At 38.7% G+C, this 17,165-nt stretch overlaps 1 protein-coding gene across 6 annotated transcripts in view; it reads right to left on the bottom strand.

The window, feature by feature from the left end:
• Positions 1-17,165, bottom strand: part of LOC133553186 (MAM domain-containing glycosylphosphatidylinositol anchor protein 2-like) — a 557,311-nt gene that overhangs the window by 58,590 nt on the left and 481,556 nt on the right. For all 6 annotated transcript variants that reach the window (XM_061901111.1, XM_061901109.1, XM_061901107.1 and 3 more), the window contains 2 exons: positions 7,150-7,170; positions 4,149-4,304 (listed from right to left, as the gene is read on the bottom strand). In XM_061901111.1, coding sequence (XP_061757095.1) covers positions 4,149-4,304; positions 7,150-7,170 — 177 coding nt within the window. The remainder of the gene's footprint in view (positions 1-4,148; positions 4,305-7,149; positions 7,171-17,165) is intronic.

Raw genomic sequence — 17,165 nt, forward strand, 5'->3', positions numbered from 1 at the left:
TGGCTGCTGCGAGCTCATATTTAAGAAAAAAAATCACTAACACGGTGGACGCAGAGAAACACATTTGATTTCTAGAGACTCCGTACCTACTGTCAAAACTCTAAAGACCGACTGCACAGTTCCTGTCTTCACCATAAAAGACCTGTTTCATCCTGCCTGTGCTAACAAAATAAGAGTCTCAGAAAGCTAGCGTGCACAAGCTAGCGTGCACAAGCTAGCAAGCTACGGAGTTTGATGCCAATGTATTTCTCCCCCGCCCTCAGCGACCGCTTTCTCACTTGCTTGCCCACCAGCACACTCACTGACGTCACTCACCTGATGCCAGACATTAAAGGGCCACACACGTATGCTACTCTCATAACAAAGTGTTTAAAAACGAGTATGCAAGCTGGACAAATGAGATGCCAAATCCAACCACTTTCATGTGGTATTGGACAGAAAGGAGGACTTTTTTTTCCTCCATTTGAAAATGCGGACGTTATCAGCACCACTGTCTAATTCCAATCAATGCAAGTCATCAGAATCAAATACACCAACTTATATTCTTGTCTTCATGAAAGAAAGGAATCTATGTGTGTTAAACATGCTTGTGTTATCATTAAACACCATTAACTTGTTAACAAAAATGTCTCTTTCATAAATAAATAAATATAAATTATAAATAGGAATGAGGTAGATCTCCTCGACTTGGTCAATTGAAAAGTAGCTCGCCTGCAGAAAAAGTGTGAGCGCCCCTGCTGTAGCGCCTCCCTGCCACATCTGCATGATTAGAGATATTCTTTATTTCTTTCCTTTGGAGAAAACTATGTTTACAGTTAATGTTTGTTCTGTGAAGTTTTATCAAGTACAAGGTGGTTTCTATGTGAAATAAATATTTAAAAGAGACTGATCTCAACTTTAATCTCGATTGAAAAGTAATTGAAAGGTAGATCATTGATGAGCCTTTTGTCTGATTTTTTGTATTGCTGCACCATTGGTGACATTCAGGAGTGCAGTTTGTCTATGGCTTCATGTCAATATTTGCCTGTACTTATTTGATTTAGGCATGTTATATATATATATATATATATATATATATATATATATATATGTATATATATATATATATATATATATATATATATATATATATACATATATATATATATAATATTTTATGGGGAGAGATAAATATAACTTGTTTGGGGGAGAGAGAAAAAAGAGAACATTTGACATGTGTTTAATAGTATTTCTGGACTATTGCATATGTCAAAAATACAATAGACAACAACAACAACAACAACAAAAAGAAGAGATAAAGGTTGGGTTGCAAGCTTCCGAAAGTTTTCTGCCCAGTGTGTTTGCACACTGTGCTGGGCTTGTGGTGGCGCATGTCCGCTCTCACTCGCACGGCCAATACTTTCATGACCGCTTCAATGTTTGGTTAAAGTTAAAGTACCAATGATTGTCACACACATTACGGAGTAAATGCATGATGCAGACACACGTCTCTCACTTTTAATACGTACATCGACATCACAGTTTCAGTATAAATAAATATTTATGAAAGAATGAAGTTGTCATCTTTATTACTAGTTAGCACATGCCTAAAAATATTAAGATTAACTTAAAATCTGAATGCTGAACTTAAGCCACTCCAAATGCATTCTAATGTGATTAGTCGTTTAATCGTTAGGACAGTTGATGATAAGATGACTATCAGAATAGTCGTTATAGTTGCAGTCCTACTGTAGATGGCACTTGAAAACCGCAACGAGTTGTTACACGCTGGGGACAACAAACGGTCAAAGACAAGCATTTAGGGTATTATTGTAAACAGCTGGGCTCTCATCCAGCCAAAATCTCATGGAAAATCTCCCTGGGCTGAATCTCAGATAATTATTCTCAAAGAGAAATAAAACCTGTAATGAAATGCTGGACATTTTGAAACCATTAGGTCATTAAAGCTGATGCATTATTTACTGCTTCAGCTGCAGATAACCACCATTCCTCTCGGATTCATATCCTCAAATCCTGTTTATTCCTTATTCATTATGTTATCCACACCTGCACATGCAGTCAACATATGGTTGATGGTAAATGGAAGCAGAGATTAGAAGAAGAAAATATCATGCAAGCTGTTTGATTGTGAAAATTGGTCAAAACATCCATTATGCAGATGGGAACTGAATAATTTAACCTTGTTTCAACATTTTTTTAAATAGTGCCACTTTCCTCAGCATGTTGAAGTCAACTGTTTAAATAAATAATGTGGAATGTTGCTAATTTTATATCAGGACGCAGTGTGGCGGGTGCATACCACATAGTGCAAATGTATGTATGTATTTATGCATGGTTCACAAAGAAGCAATTTCAATGTGAGCATTCTCTCTCTGTTTGGCCGCGCTCACACTTTTGTGCAGAAAAAAATTACAAAAAGGTACCTGGTGCACACTTTGGTGCACTTCACTTACCGTTCACTCAGATATTTGATCAGAAAAGAATATTTTCGTAAAGTAATGACTTGTTTAGACAGCTTTTGTGACATATAACGTGATGTAACTCAAATGTTCCTTACAACAATGTTCCTTTTTTTACTATTGTACATCATTAAATAAATAAAAATCCTGTCAAATATACTTTTAAAGAGCGTCATTGTCACACGTAAAAACAGCAAGAAACCATTTTCACACTGGTCCATATAGTGTTTTCTTCTGAGCTTAGGTGAACCAGACTGCTCCAGAATTCACTTGCAAACATTTCAAGACCAATCTCTCTAGCAGTTTTGGTCCACTTGTTTGCCGCATATTAGATATTCGCGTTCACACTTTACTTGACTAAGCGTAATAGCCGAGCAAACATACCGTGGTTCATGTCAACCGAAAACAATTATTGTTTAAATAGAAGCTACATTCCAATAGTGAATGAAATTTAAATCATTCATACTGCGCTTATAAATTAAAAAAGCACTTGGAGAATGCAGCCAGGACCTATATCTTTCAATAGTATATAATCATTTAAAAAAATCCTGAATCCTGACTGTAGTCCAGATCAGCCCCAAAATGCAATTACTTGTTCTGACATTTCCTGGAAGTTTGATGAAATTAAACCCATCAATTTTTTTGAGTTATCTAATGTGGAATGAAATAAATAGAGAGAAGTCTCTTGTCAGTCATCCACTGTCTTGAAGTTGAATCTCATAACGTAAATGTAAGAAGCGTAGTACACATGATCTGGATCACCCCCAAAATGTAATTACTTGTCTATTATCCCATTTTGGACAGTTCCTGAAGGTTTCATGAACATCTGACCGTAACCTTTTCAATTATGTTGCAAATGAAGTAAAACGGAGGTCACAATTGCAGGGGATTAATAATACAGTTTTGGGGGACACCACATGTTAACTTCTAAATCAGTGGTTCTCAACCTTTTTTCAGTGATGTACCCACTCTGAATTTTTTTTTAATTCAAGTACCCCCTAATACGACCAAAGCATTTTTGGTTGAAAAAAAGAGATAAAGAAGTAAAATACAGCACTATGTCATCAGTTTCTGATTTATTAAATTGTTTAACGGTGCAAAATATTGCTCATTTGTAGTGGTCTTTCTTGAACTATTTGGAAAAAAATATATAAAAATAACTAAAAACTTGTTGGAAAAATAAACAAGTGATTCAATTATAAATAACAATTTCCACACACAAAAGTAATCATCAACTTAAAGTGCCCTCTTTGGGGATTGTAATAGGGATCCATCTGGATTCATGAACTTAATTCTAAACATTTCTTCACAAAAAAATAAATCTTTAACATCAATATTTATGGAACATGTCCACAAAAATCTAGCTCTCAACACTTGAATATTGCATTGTTGCATTTCTTTTCACAGTTTATGAACTTACATTCATATTTTGTTAAAGTATTATTCAATAAATATATTTATAAAGGATTTTTGAATTGTTGCTATTTTTAGAATATACCCCTTGCCATACCTTCAAGTACCCCCAGGGGTACGCGTACCCCCATTTGAGAACCACTGTTCTAAATGAACGTGTTCAAGCTTCAGATTATTTTTAAATATTAGGTGTACATGTAAACAAGGACACAGGACGCAAACTCCCCAGAGTTTCTGATCACCGAACCAAATATGAGCGGTGTTTGTGAGCATTACCCTGCTTGGAACCGCTGCGGTCGGCACTGGGCCCCGTGTTGGGCGTGTACTTTGTGTCACGGGTGGCGGCGCTGTGCCTCGTCCAATCAAAGTCGTCGTTCTTGTCCTGCGTGAACATGCAGATGGGCTCCTCCTCAAAGCTGCAGTGGAACTCTCCTGGTGAGGAAAACAACATAAAATCAGTGTGTGTGTGTGAATACTGTATATTCATGAGACTTCCTGCAGGGCTCTGTGTGTGTCTCAGGGGGGTTTTACAACAGCAAAGTTCTAATTACGCCACACGATGTTAACGAACTGATTTCTAAATTAAGACGTGAACTCGCGCTGACTGGTGATCTTAGCCGGGTTTCCTTGACAAAGAAATCCTGTTGTGCTCAGAGGGGAGGGATTTGGTGCACCTTAAATACGCAACATCAGCGTATATACTGTAGAGATTATAAATGTGTGTGTGCGTGTGTGTGTGTGTTCGCACGTGGGTGTGTGACAGGCCTGCACTGCAGCATGATGGATTGTGCTCAATAAAAAGCATGCACAGCCTCAAATTAGCGTTGAGCTGAATGCAATCTTGTTTAAAAAATGGTTTGAAGCACATCTTGATGTTCTCTAGCCACAATTTGATGAGATCCAATAAATGATTTGATATTAAAATCACAGGAAGGGTCAACATTTTAGAGACGGCTCTCAGCACGATGCGATGCTGCAAACTACGGCAATCTAAAATAATGGAAAATCAGTATTGATTAGTTTGGTGTACCTAATATTGTGAGGCTGAGCATCTTGAGGTCTTAAAGGTTTGTGTGTGTAAATTGAGTTGCTGGCACTTCTGATCACGTCTTCTAAAGTTAAAGTGAGGTTGATGTCTTTGGATTATTTTTGTGGAATCGCGCTGGAAGCACTCGCTGTAATCCCTTTTCCGAATTAACTTCTCCTCGTTGCGTCCCTATCAGACTTTTATCTCTGTAGTAGTATGCAGAAGGAAAGATAGTAAACCTCTCTTTCCAATTGAGTTTGATTCGCTCCCTGGATGAAAGAAACAAACTCATTTGTCAGTGATTCCCAGCCTTTGTCCCAGTTGTTGGAGGCAGGGCCGCTAAAATAAATAGAAGAAGCTTATTACCTAAATGTAAGGTAATGTAGTTGAAATTATTTAGATCATCCCCAAAATCAAATCACTTGTCAATTATCCGATTAAAGACATTTCCTGAAAGTTTCATTAAAATGTGACTGTAATCTTTTGAGTTATGTTGCAAATTAGGTAAAACAGAGGTAAAACTTGAAGGGAGTGAATAAAACTGCCCTGCGAAAACACATGTGGTTGAATCAATCCAAGCCGGAATGAGAAGCTCGAGGTAAATCATGATGCTACTGCAAACTGCTTTAAAATCATACATTTTCCAATGGGGTTTGTAACGCTTTAAAACCTTACATTTACCAATGACGATAGGCGATCGTGCATTTTCCGAAGGACTTTGGCTATGCTTTAAATATGGTAAATTTTCCAATGGAGTTTGGCTTTGTTTTAAAATTGTACATTTCCAATTATGTTTGGCTCGCTTTGAAATTGTGCATTTTCCAATAGAGTCTGGCGTAGCTTTAAAGTATCAGTAGAGTGGAAAAATGAGTTGCCTCTATATTGACGATATTGTCAAATATATCTGATTTATAACACCAAAGAATTACAGAGTTTGCAAATAAATAGACATGATCAAAATAGTATCAATATCACAGAGATTACCGATCCTTTTTGAGAGTTAATATGGAAGACAGTCACGTGATCTGTGATGTAGAGTTAGGAACACCAGATCCCTTCCCCATCAACAACAATGCTAATAAAGCAGACTTTATGAGAGCCAACAACAATTATTTGGGGAAAATTATGGTCCGCAATCTTGTATTTTTCAGCCCGAACACAAAGAGGCTGAGCAATCAGTCGCAAAAATGACTACGGAAATTGATGCGTCATCCATTTTGCTGCTAGTTGATGTTAGCGCGGGCGGATTTCGATAGGATACTGTTTCTTTTAAAAAAATATATTTTTTACCACAACTGGTGGTGCTGGGAGTGACTAATGGGTTGTGGTAGGAAAAAAAAAAACATTCAAATAAAAGAACATGCTGGGTGGTTGCCTACATGTCATGTTTAGGGTTGATTGATTGGTTGGAAATTTTATTAGTAGATTGCACAGTACAGTACATAATCCGTACAATTGACCACTACATGGCAACCCCTGAATAAGTTTTTCAACTTGTTTAAGTCGGGGTCCACGTGAATCAATTCATGGTAAAATCAATTCAGGTTCTTTGGCTTTGGTGGAGGTCTCCTGAGTGATGATGTAACCTCCATTTTATGCATGCAAAAAAATATATATATATAACATAGGACCGGGAGACATGCAGCATATAGATTGAGGATGCAGGTTGCATGTTTGGATAAATATTCATTGATTTTATTACAGCTGTAGCTCGCAACTGTTTGCAAAGTGGCGACCTCCAGCTTACAGTCAGGTAAGCGCGAAAGAGCTGAGGAAGCGGCGCCATGAGAAAGGGCGTCATCTGTGCTCTGCGCTAAATGGAGGTCTCGCTCTGAAACAAATTGTTTCCTTTCACTCTTCATGCCTGAGAAGGTTTATAGGATGTGTGCAGGTAACTTCAGGGACCGCTATAATGATGTCGGTGATTAAGGTGTTTGTTTGTTGTCAGCACCAGCATCCATCTTTTTAAAAACACAGGGTATAAAATATGAATAAATATTCCCAGCACCGCAGTGCAACGTTCCTCTCAGTCATTCAAAGTGTGAAATCTTTGCTGGTGAAAAATGTGGAGAAAACAATGCGAAACATCATTAGTGGGTGTAAGCACTGCAGTGCAAGGCGGCACTCATTAACCGCATGATGATTTCATTTGTTGGTGGTGCTTGGCGAAGGAAAAGCAGCGTGTTTACTCAGCCAACAAATATGGGTGACAGAGTGATGTCATCATGTTTAGTAATGTTTGGTACTTACTTAGATGAGGGTTGATGGGAGCTGTGGAAGAGATGAAAGAAAATAGATATTTGTTAGCAAAAGCGTTATGGTATTTGACAGAAGACATCTTCTCAAAGGACAATACTATATAACACTTAAGAGAAGTCAATGTACAGCTTGCATAGCAGTATCGATTCACTGTCAATGCACATCCATTATCGACTCAATACTAAAGTCCAAATAATGTTGGTTAAAATATATTTTTGGTGGGATCATAACTTAATCCCCAAATACATGGAATAGAGAAGATGACATCACTGCTGGATTTTACATTATTTGTAATCATTCACCTTCTCCCCTTCCTTGGTAAATTGGGTTTGGTCTCCTTATCATGTTAAAAACATCCTCTGTCACATAGTACATGTTGAAATTCACAATTACTCTCAATGAACCACATTCCCCTAGTGCCATCAGCACTCATGTATAGGAATGGGTACGGAATTCTGTACTTTTTTCGGTACTGACCATATTCTGTCGGTACTACAGGGTACTGATTGATGTAAAATCCGTACCATATTTTGTTACCTTATATGCACGTGGTGTCACGTCCATTTTCACCGGCTCAAACACTTGGTGGTAAAACAGAATTTTCCGTGCCAACAAAGTAAGTATGCCTGATATGATGTACGTTATAAAAAAAAAACATCTTTGTGATTTTCATTAACAAATTTCAAGTTGTTGAAATCGCCATTTAAAATTGCTAATGCTACTATGTAGCAAGTACATGTCATATCCAATGTAAGACTGCATCAAGCAATCATGTTTTGAAGAGTGTAGCATGACTTTTGAGAGATTTTTATCAGGCACACTTGCTTTGTTGGCATGGAAAATTACAAAATTACAGAGAGGCAGTCTGCAACAAATACGTCTGTTTTACTGCCAAATGCTTGAGCCTTGAGACTTGAAATTTAAACATTTCGTAGGACTCAACAAAGACAAAACTGGCACTTTCAACGCAATGGCAAAGACTACTTCCGGACTACAGCAACACACTGCCATCTAATGAGTTGGAATTGCAACTGCATGCTAAGTCTTCTACATAATACTTGCAAACAAGATATAACAACTGGACAGCACAGTTATTATTATCAACTTGCTGTTATATGGTAAATTAAAAAAATAAATACGTTGTTAACAATTAAGATTTATTAACAAAAGGACACACAAATGTGCCAAACATTGGTTATGTTGAGTATTGGTTCCCACGTACCATGAATTGGTACTCTATCGGTTCAAATGCAAAATGCTAACACCACCAGGCTGATCTGTAGGCAAGGTACAATCACCTTGTTACTCCAGATATTTATATAATTTTTGAGTGTTGACTCATATTCAGTAGATGCTACATCTCAAACTTTGCTGTATAAACTGTACACAAACTCCTCAAAAGTGTACCTGCCATAGTATTGTCCGGTGAAAAGATGTACAGTCATAAACAATGCTGAAATGTGACGGGTATACTTTTACGACACAGATGACATGAATTTAATACAGTTAATAAGAAGTTGATAAGACATAAAAACAACATTTTAACTTGACAAACTTGGACCATTTTATAATAGACAGACGCTCCCTAAAAATGACATTGTTCATCTTTTAACTTGAATTTTTGGATAGTTTGTAACGTCATACCTCTAAATACTTTGATGTGTGTCCCACATGCAACAATCACACAAAAGTACTCCAATGGCATGGCTTGGCTTATAAAGGGTAAATCCTTTTTAGAGCCCTAAGCCAACACCAAAAAATCTGTACCCTAATCATGTCCCAGTTGAAATCCTCATCTTTGTCCATTAACAAAGCTTGTTGTTTCATTTAGCGACTCAGCGCAGCCTGCAAGGAGCCAGTTACTTGGTTGTTGTTGTTTTTCCCTCTTAAACGTATTTTCGAGCAGAGTAAATCACATTTGACCTGCCAGGAAGATTCACGAGCATTTTCCATGATCGATTGTTGACTGCTCCAGTAGATGTGATGCAGCAGCTCAAGCACAAAACTATGTCGCCACGTGATTTATGGGCGCGCCGTATTTGCCAGAGCGGTTTGGTGGTGGGGGGATTGATTGGAGTCCAAACAATTAAAATGAGTATTAACAAATCATCCCCATAAAGGATGAAGTCGTACTAAAAGCCTGTAGAAATGCAGAGTGGATGCGACGCTTCAGGCCGGTTATTGCTGCATGGATTTATGATTTGTAAACCTGTATTTTGGAGGTCACACGACAATAGAATACAAGCCCACTGGACACAATATTAGGTACAACTACAAAATGGAACAAGATCCAAAACAATAAAAGCATTAAAAGTGAGACTATTTAGTGCAGTTAGTAAAAACTACAAAGACAATAAAACATCATTCACTCCACCAAGGATATCATGCAATCATATCATCATGTCAGTGTGTTTTTTGCGTGAAATTCCTGCAATAGTTTAGAATTCATTTTTAAGTAACACTTGATTTGGAGTGAGATACCTAATTTCATATATTAATTGTATTTTATTTTATTTCATTTTATTTTATTTTATTTTATTTTTTTGTTTCATTTAATGTAAATTTTTGTATGCCTTAATTGTATTTTATTGTTGTATAATCCAAATATATAAGCTAGTGGAAACCTGAATTTCACCTCATTTTTTGGTAGAAATTATTTTCATGCTTATGAAAAATAATATTTCATTTATACTGATTGGACTAAAAATGAGAAAACATAATTTCATATTGTTTTTGTGCAAATACAAACGGATTGTACGCCTTTGTTGTGTTTGTTTGTTTTTGTTCTTCATAAATGTGAGCTTGTGGACACAATTTTTTTTTTTTTATATTATACAACCTACATTATAACTGCCTCAATTACAAATGAGAAAATGATAACTAATACTAATGTTTGTGCACATGTTTGTGTATGATTTAGATTTAATTTAATTTAATTTGATATTATAATATTAGGGCTTCACGGTGGACAAGGGGTTAGTACGTCTGCCTCACAATACGAAGGTCCTGCAGTCCTGGGTTCAATCCCAGGCTTGGGATTTTTCTGTGTGGAGTTTGCATGTTCTCCCCGTGAATGCGTGGGTTCCCTCCGGGTACTCCGGCTTCCTCCCACTTCCAAAGACATGCACCTGGGGATAGGTTGATTGGCAACACTAAATTGGCCCTAGTGTGTGAATGTGAGTGTGAATGTTGTCTGTCTATCTGTGTTGGCCCTGCGATGAGGTGGCGACTTGTCCAGGGTGTACCCTGCCTTCCGCCCGATTGTAGCTGAGATAGGCGCCAGCGCCCCCCGCGACCCCGAAAGGGAATAAGCGGTAGAAAATGGATGGATGGATGGAGTTTGCATGTTCTCCCCGTGGTACTCTGGCTTCTTCCCACCTCCAAAGACATGCACCTGGGGATAGGTTGATTGGCAACACTAAATTGGCCATAGTGTGTGAATGTGAGTGTGAATGTTGTCTGTCTATCTGTGTTGGCCCTGCAATGAGATGGCGACTTGTCCAGGGTGTACACCGCCTTCCGCCCGATTTTAGCTGAGATAGGCGACAGCGCCCCCTGCGACCCCAAAAGGGAATAAGCGGTAGGAAATGGATGGATGGATTATAATATTACCTAAATTTCACGCAAATATATATTTTTTTATATTATTTTAATGATTATGAAAATCTTATTACATTATAATTGCTTGAGATAAGATGAGAAAATGACAATAATTTATGTGCATGGTTGTTAGTGTAGATACAAACATCTTTACTATGATTTGGATGCCTAATTGTAATTATTGTGGTATTTTAGGTATTGTATTTACATGTGTCCTTTGCTACATTGTGTTTTGATGTTTACAGCTTCACTCCATGGTGGATTTTCAAGTATATTCTATTTATGTAGATCTGGACTAAATTAGGCATTTTTAGGCATGAAAAGGGCCAAATGAACTAAATAAATATAGTATAGGCTACTAAATGAGGCCAACACAATTAGAGGGCACTGTTCGTTATCATGGCCACCGATTTCCTAAGCCTCAAGCAGTATTACTATATTGGATTAAAAAAGTGTAAAGATGACTGAAGGGTGTTATTTCATGTCTACAGGGATCTAATAATAAAAAAATATATACATATATTCAGAACGTCGTAAACAGTTGTTTATGTTCTATGAAAATATTCCATTTATTATCAGTAAGTGCTATTTCAAGAAACTGATTAACAGCCATAAATGAGGGATGACTGTATTAGCTACAGGACACCTGAATTTCAATTGATATCAATCTATTCCAGATAAAGGGTGTTTGATACATCAGTTGCATGAATACATGGTCGATTGTGCAATAGGTGTAACCAATGAAGTGTTCGGTGAGCTCCTTACAGTCGAAGTCTCTCAAGTGTGGGCATGTGCTCGTTGTATAAACGCTTTAATAATCTTTTATGCTTCCAGACCAAACCACAGTGGACTGTGCAGAAATAATAGCACTGCAGCATAGAGAGCACGTGCAGCAAAATGTAAACAATATAGGAAATATATGAAACGACAACTTGCAGCCTAAGGCCTGCCATCACTCCTGTTCCCCCTACCCTTCCAGGACCATGCCTACAGATAATATGTTGTCTTGTCAGTTATTATTTCTTTTTCCCCTCTTTGTTGTTGCTACCTGCAGCTACCTGGGGCCTGTCTATCTGTTACGTGATATGGCCGAGATGAATGTGCGTCGTCTTCTCCCACCCTGGAACTCAAGCTAAGCAAGCCCAAGAGTCTATAATACTGTCACTTTGTATGCACACAACAACACACAACACACTAACACCCACAAAGAGGGTTTAACTACCAATTTAGAGCTGATGATTATCGTGGATAAAGTCGGTTGAGGTGGGCGGGGTTGAGGGGGCGGTGTTTGGTTGTAGCGGGGGCCGTATAATGTAGCCCGGATTCTGGGTATTTGTTCTGTTGTGTTTATATTGTGTTACACTGCGTCTGTTCTCCCGAAATGTGTTTGTCATTCTTGTTTAGTGTGGTTTCACAGTGTGGCGCATTTTAGTAGGAGTGTTCAAATTGTTTATATCACAGCCCTCAGTGTAACCTGTATGGCTGTTGAGCAAGTATGTGTCTTCAGAAACCTCGTACAACATGTGAATGGGCTGGTTAGCTGATTGTTACGGATATAAAGGGTGTTAGATGCAATGCCATCATAACACGCCCTTATTATTGTTGTTCGGGTGAAAATCAGCAGACGTGTGAGAGAATTATTGCTCTCGTGAAAATTGGGATGGTTGGTAAATGTGATGTTGTCCAGCGGCATTCAAATATAACCCGCGGGGAGCAGTAATGTTTCATTTTCATATTAAGGTGCGGGCCACATGTTCGAGCCCCCTGGTTTATACATAGCACAAAGCAAAAAAAAAAACTTTGTACGCTGTGTTATTTCATTTTAATTTCAAAAGAGGCTCCCATTGTTTTCTTTATTTTGTGAAACGGGTAAAAATGGCTCTTTGAGTGGTAAAGGTTGCCGACCCCTGCTATAGAATATTAGGAGCTAGCAGCTAAACAACAGCTAAGCACACAATAGCACACAAGCTAAACATACAAAATAGGTGTCTTTAATTGTATAATACTGCAGTGTAAACCAGCACATTGTCAATATGGGGCACGGCGTGGCAAAGTTGGGAGAGTGGCCGTGCCAGCAATCTGAGTGGTTGCTGGTTCATTCCCCACCTTCTACCATCCTAGTCACGTCCGTTGTGTCCTTGGGCAAGACACTTCACCTTTGCTCCTGATGGGTACCAGGTTAGCACCTTGCATGGCAGCTCCCGCCATCAGTGTGTAAATGTGTGTGTGAATGGGTGAATGTGGAAATATTGTCAAAGCGCTTTAGGCTCCTTAAAAAATTGTAAAAAAGCGCTATATAAGTACAACCATTTACCATTTATAATAAAAATAAGTATGAAATAGTCATAGTTGCATATTGCCTGAACATACAAAGACTCCAAGGCCGTATAAGAAAGTATACAGTAACAAACATGACCAAATCATTCAACTTGCTCCGCTCTGAGCTTAACTTCATTAATTACTGTTGCCACTAGGTTTCACCAAAAAACAAAGTAACACACCATTTCAATTAAAAAGACTGCATAAATCTGCCAAAGATTTGTGTATTCATACCTGCTATTGTTCTGTGAGTAATGCCAATTCATAAAACATGTTCTGACATTCCACATTACACAATAGTATGATTCATACTGGTATCGTATCATATCAGATCAAAATCAATATCGACCAATACTCAAGGCTCCGATATAATTGTTGTATTGAAGTGAGTCCTAGGCGAAATATGTCTCATTATTAGAGTAACAGGACTAAAAGTAAGAGTGGTGAGTTTTTAGCATAGTATTAACTAATACATGAAATATTGCAACTGGGGCTGTATTCAACTCGGGATTTTCATAGTCGAGTCCGATTCATAAGACCAGGGGTGTTCAGGGGTGTGTTTTTTTTTTTTTTTTTATCACCACCACTAATAATACAGCATCTTAATACAGAACTTATTTTAACCCCTTGGATTTGCTGACTGACTTTGACATAAGCGGTTGTTGACGTTATCAAAAGTTGTGTTAGTTTACTTCAAAACTCCAGTAGTTCCTGTTTTTAACTGCATTGTTTTGTTTCCATGCCAACTCATCAGTTTTCACCTGTCCCCAAGTCACGCACCTGTTTTCACTAATGTAACTATTATTTAAACCGAAAGTTGCCACAAAGTCAGCCTGGCGACTTTACCTCTGTTACTCATGCCGGTCCAGAGTTATGCTTCTTGCCATGCCACGTAAGTTTTTGTTTTTTTATGTCAAAGATATCGAGTTTTGTTTCATGTTCATAGTTTCTGCTTTAGTGCAAGTTTTGTTTTCACAGTCAAGTTTTTGTACTTCCTTGTGAGCGCCTTTAGTTTGTTCCCTTTTTTTTTGGTGAAGATTCCGCCCGATTGTATCTTAGATAGACACCAGCGCCCCCCGCGACCCCGAAGGGAATAAGCGGCAGAAATGGATGGATGGATGGATTAAATCATGTTTTTACTTACAAGCCTTGTCCCGATTTGTCCGTCTGCCTTTCCTGGAAAAACGACCTCGCAGCAGGCTGCGACCCCCTCATTAAGACAAACTAACTTGGTAAAACAGTTGGAGCGGAGCACCTTAATGAAGCTGAGTGAGTTTAATGTCAGCCAAGAATGTTGAAAAATATCCAAACGGCGGACATTTATCCATGAAAATATGGAAAAGCCGCTGATGGTGTGTTTGACGGACAAGCACTTGGAAGGAGATATTGATGAAGTCCACTCTTCAGAGTGAATGCTGAACATTATTATTATTACGATAAAACTATGGTAGTTGTTAGTACTACATTACATTGTATTATAATATTTGTCATCTAAAAGTTACTTATACTGATTTGGATATATTTCAGTGGGCAGCGCTGTTTTGCAACACAAGTATTTCAAAGTGTTAGCTGTGTCACAGAACCAATTATTTAATGAAATTGCACACTACCTGCACTCAGCATTAAGGCTTGGAATTGGGGGTTAAATCACCCAAAAATGTTCTTGGGCGTGGCCACTGATGCTGCTCACTGCTCTCCTAACCTCCCAGGGGATGAGGGTGATGGATCAAATGCAGAGAATAATCTCACCACACACAGTGTGTGTGTGACAATCATTGGTATTTCTTTTCATACGTAAAAACAAATAGGAACATATTTTTTGTCGAGGCGATAATTTCACCAGTAAAATGTTGCAATGCAGTTTGGTGCCGTCACTTTCTTTTGTGTTTGGCATTAGTTGTAGCAGGGACGAACAATGGAAATTAGCCACTTGCTCCATGTTTGCATATTTACATGTGTGTGTTGAATATCTACTGTGCCTGCTTGAAAAAAAAATAAAGTCAACAGTCAAAGACAAGGCAATCAAGTGTGGATACGTATCAATGCAAACGGTAACGGCGTCAGTGCACTGCCACTTTCTGACGCATTTGCCTAATTCTGATTGATACACAAAGCGGTCTGTTGGACCGACATGAGCGCTGACTTTATCTTGGCAAAGTGCTCACTGTCCAGTTGGCCCACGGCTGTTTTACCAAGCAGACAGTCCAGGAACCCACGCCAAGTGTCCTCGTGCGCGGCGCTCAATTTGACCGATCACAACATAAACCTTGCTGGGAAGCAAAATGGCCGAGCGCCATGGCAAACATCAAAGTTGTGATGATGTATTCAACAAGTTATTCATTATTCCTGGAACATCCAATATGGATGGAAAAGATTTCCTTTGCAAGAATAATGAAGCAGAATGGAGGTAAATAATGACAATGCATGTAAATGTATCAAATTCCCCTAAAAAAGACCTTTTACAAGAAGATATTGTAATGAGAACATACACAGGAAGTTACGATGTCTGTTGTCACAGGGGTCAACTTCTCGTACACTTGAATGATGTCAAATGTTACTTCAAATTTGCCTGTACAGTTTTAAGATTGGCCCTAAAGCTGATTATTTTTATTTCCAGTTATACTTACTGGAAACGTTGTTTAAAAATATAAACAAATACATGTACATATATCATAATTATGAAAACAACCAATAATTTACTTTCAAAAAAATAATCAAATATCAAAATAATCTGATTATATATATATATATATATATATATATATATATACATATATATATATATATATATATATGCAGCACGGTGGACGAGGGGTTATTGCGTCTGCCTAACAATACAAAGCTCCTGAGTAGATCCTGTTCCTGGACTTCTCGAGTGCCTTTAATACCATCCAGCCCCGCCTCCTTCAGGACAAGCTCTACAAAATGCGAGTGGACCCCTGCCTGGTTGCCTGGATTTCGAACTACCTCACCGACAGGCCACAGTACGTCAGACTGAAGGACATCACGTCTGACACTGTGATCAGCAGCACCGGAGCACCGCAGGGAACGGTGCTGGCCCCTCTTCTCTTCACCCTGTACACCGCTGACTTCTACTACAACTCAGAGCTGTGTACCATCCAGAAGTACGCGGATGACACAGCCAACGTCGGGTGCATCAGGGACGGCAGAGAGGAGGAGTTTCGGAACCTGGTGAGGGACTTTGTTGTCTGGTGCCACACGAACCTCTTGCAGCTCAATCCATCAAAGAACAAGGAGCTGGTCATTGACTTTGGGAGGTCGAGTCCAAGGTCACAACCTATTGTGATCAAGGGAGTTGAGGTACAGACCGTGGACTCATTCAAGTACCTCAGGGTTTGGGTGGACAATAAGCTGGACTGGACTGTTAACACGCACCACCAGTACAAGAAAGGACAGAGCAGGCTGTACTTCCTCAGGAGACTGCACTCCTTCAACATTTGTAGAAAACTCCAGTGGATGTACTACCAGTCTGTGGTTGCCAGTGTTCTGTTCTACATGGTAGTGTGCTGGGGGGACAGTACATCTATGAAGGACAGCTCCTGACTTGAGATAATGATCAGGCGGGCCGGTTCTACAATCGGAATGAAAATGGACTCACTGGTGACGGTGGCAGAGAAGAGGACTGTGGACAAACTAGTAAGCATCCTGGATGATGCCAGTCACCCTCTGCATAGCGTTATCAGTAGCCAGAGGAGCCTGTTCAGTGCTAGACTGCTTCATCCCAAGTGCAGGACTAATAGACTCAAAAACTATTTTGTCCCACACGCCATTAGACTGTACAACTCCTCTCTGGGGCGGGGGGCGGGGGGTACTAGGATGACAGGGGATGCAAAACATTAACTTTCAAACATGGTCACTACTGCCTACTTTGTCTTGTTATATTCTTAATTTACTGTTATATTGTTATTCCCATTGTTTTTATTCTTTTTGTAATATTTCTCGATTTGTTTCCTTTTAAACCCCCATTATTTACTTTTTTTTTTTTTTAATTGATCTAAACTCTGAACACTGCTGCTGGAATTTTAATTTTTCTGAAGGAACTCTCCTGAAGGAATCAATAAAGTACA

This window comes from Nerophis ophidion, linkage group LG05 (assembly GCF_033978795.1).
Source record: "Nerophis ophidion isolate RoL-2023_Sa linkage group LG05, RoL_Noph_v1.0, whole genome shotgun sequence".
Taxonomy (NCBI): Eukaryota; Metazoa; Chordata; class Actinopteri; order Syngnathiformes; family Syngnathidae; genus Nerophis; species Nerophis ophidion.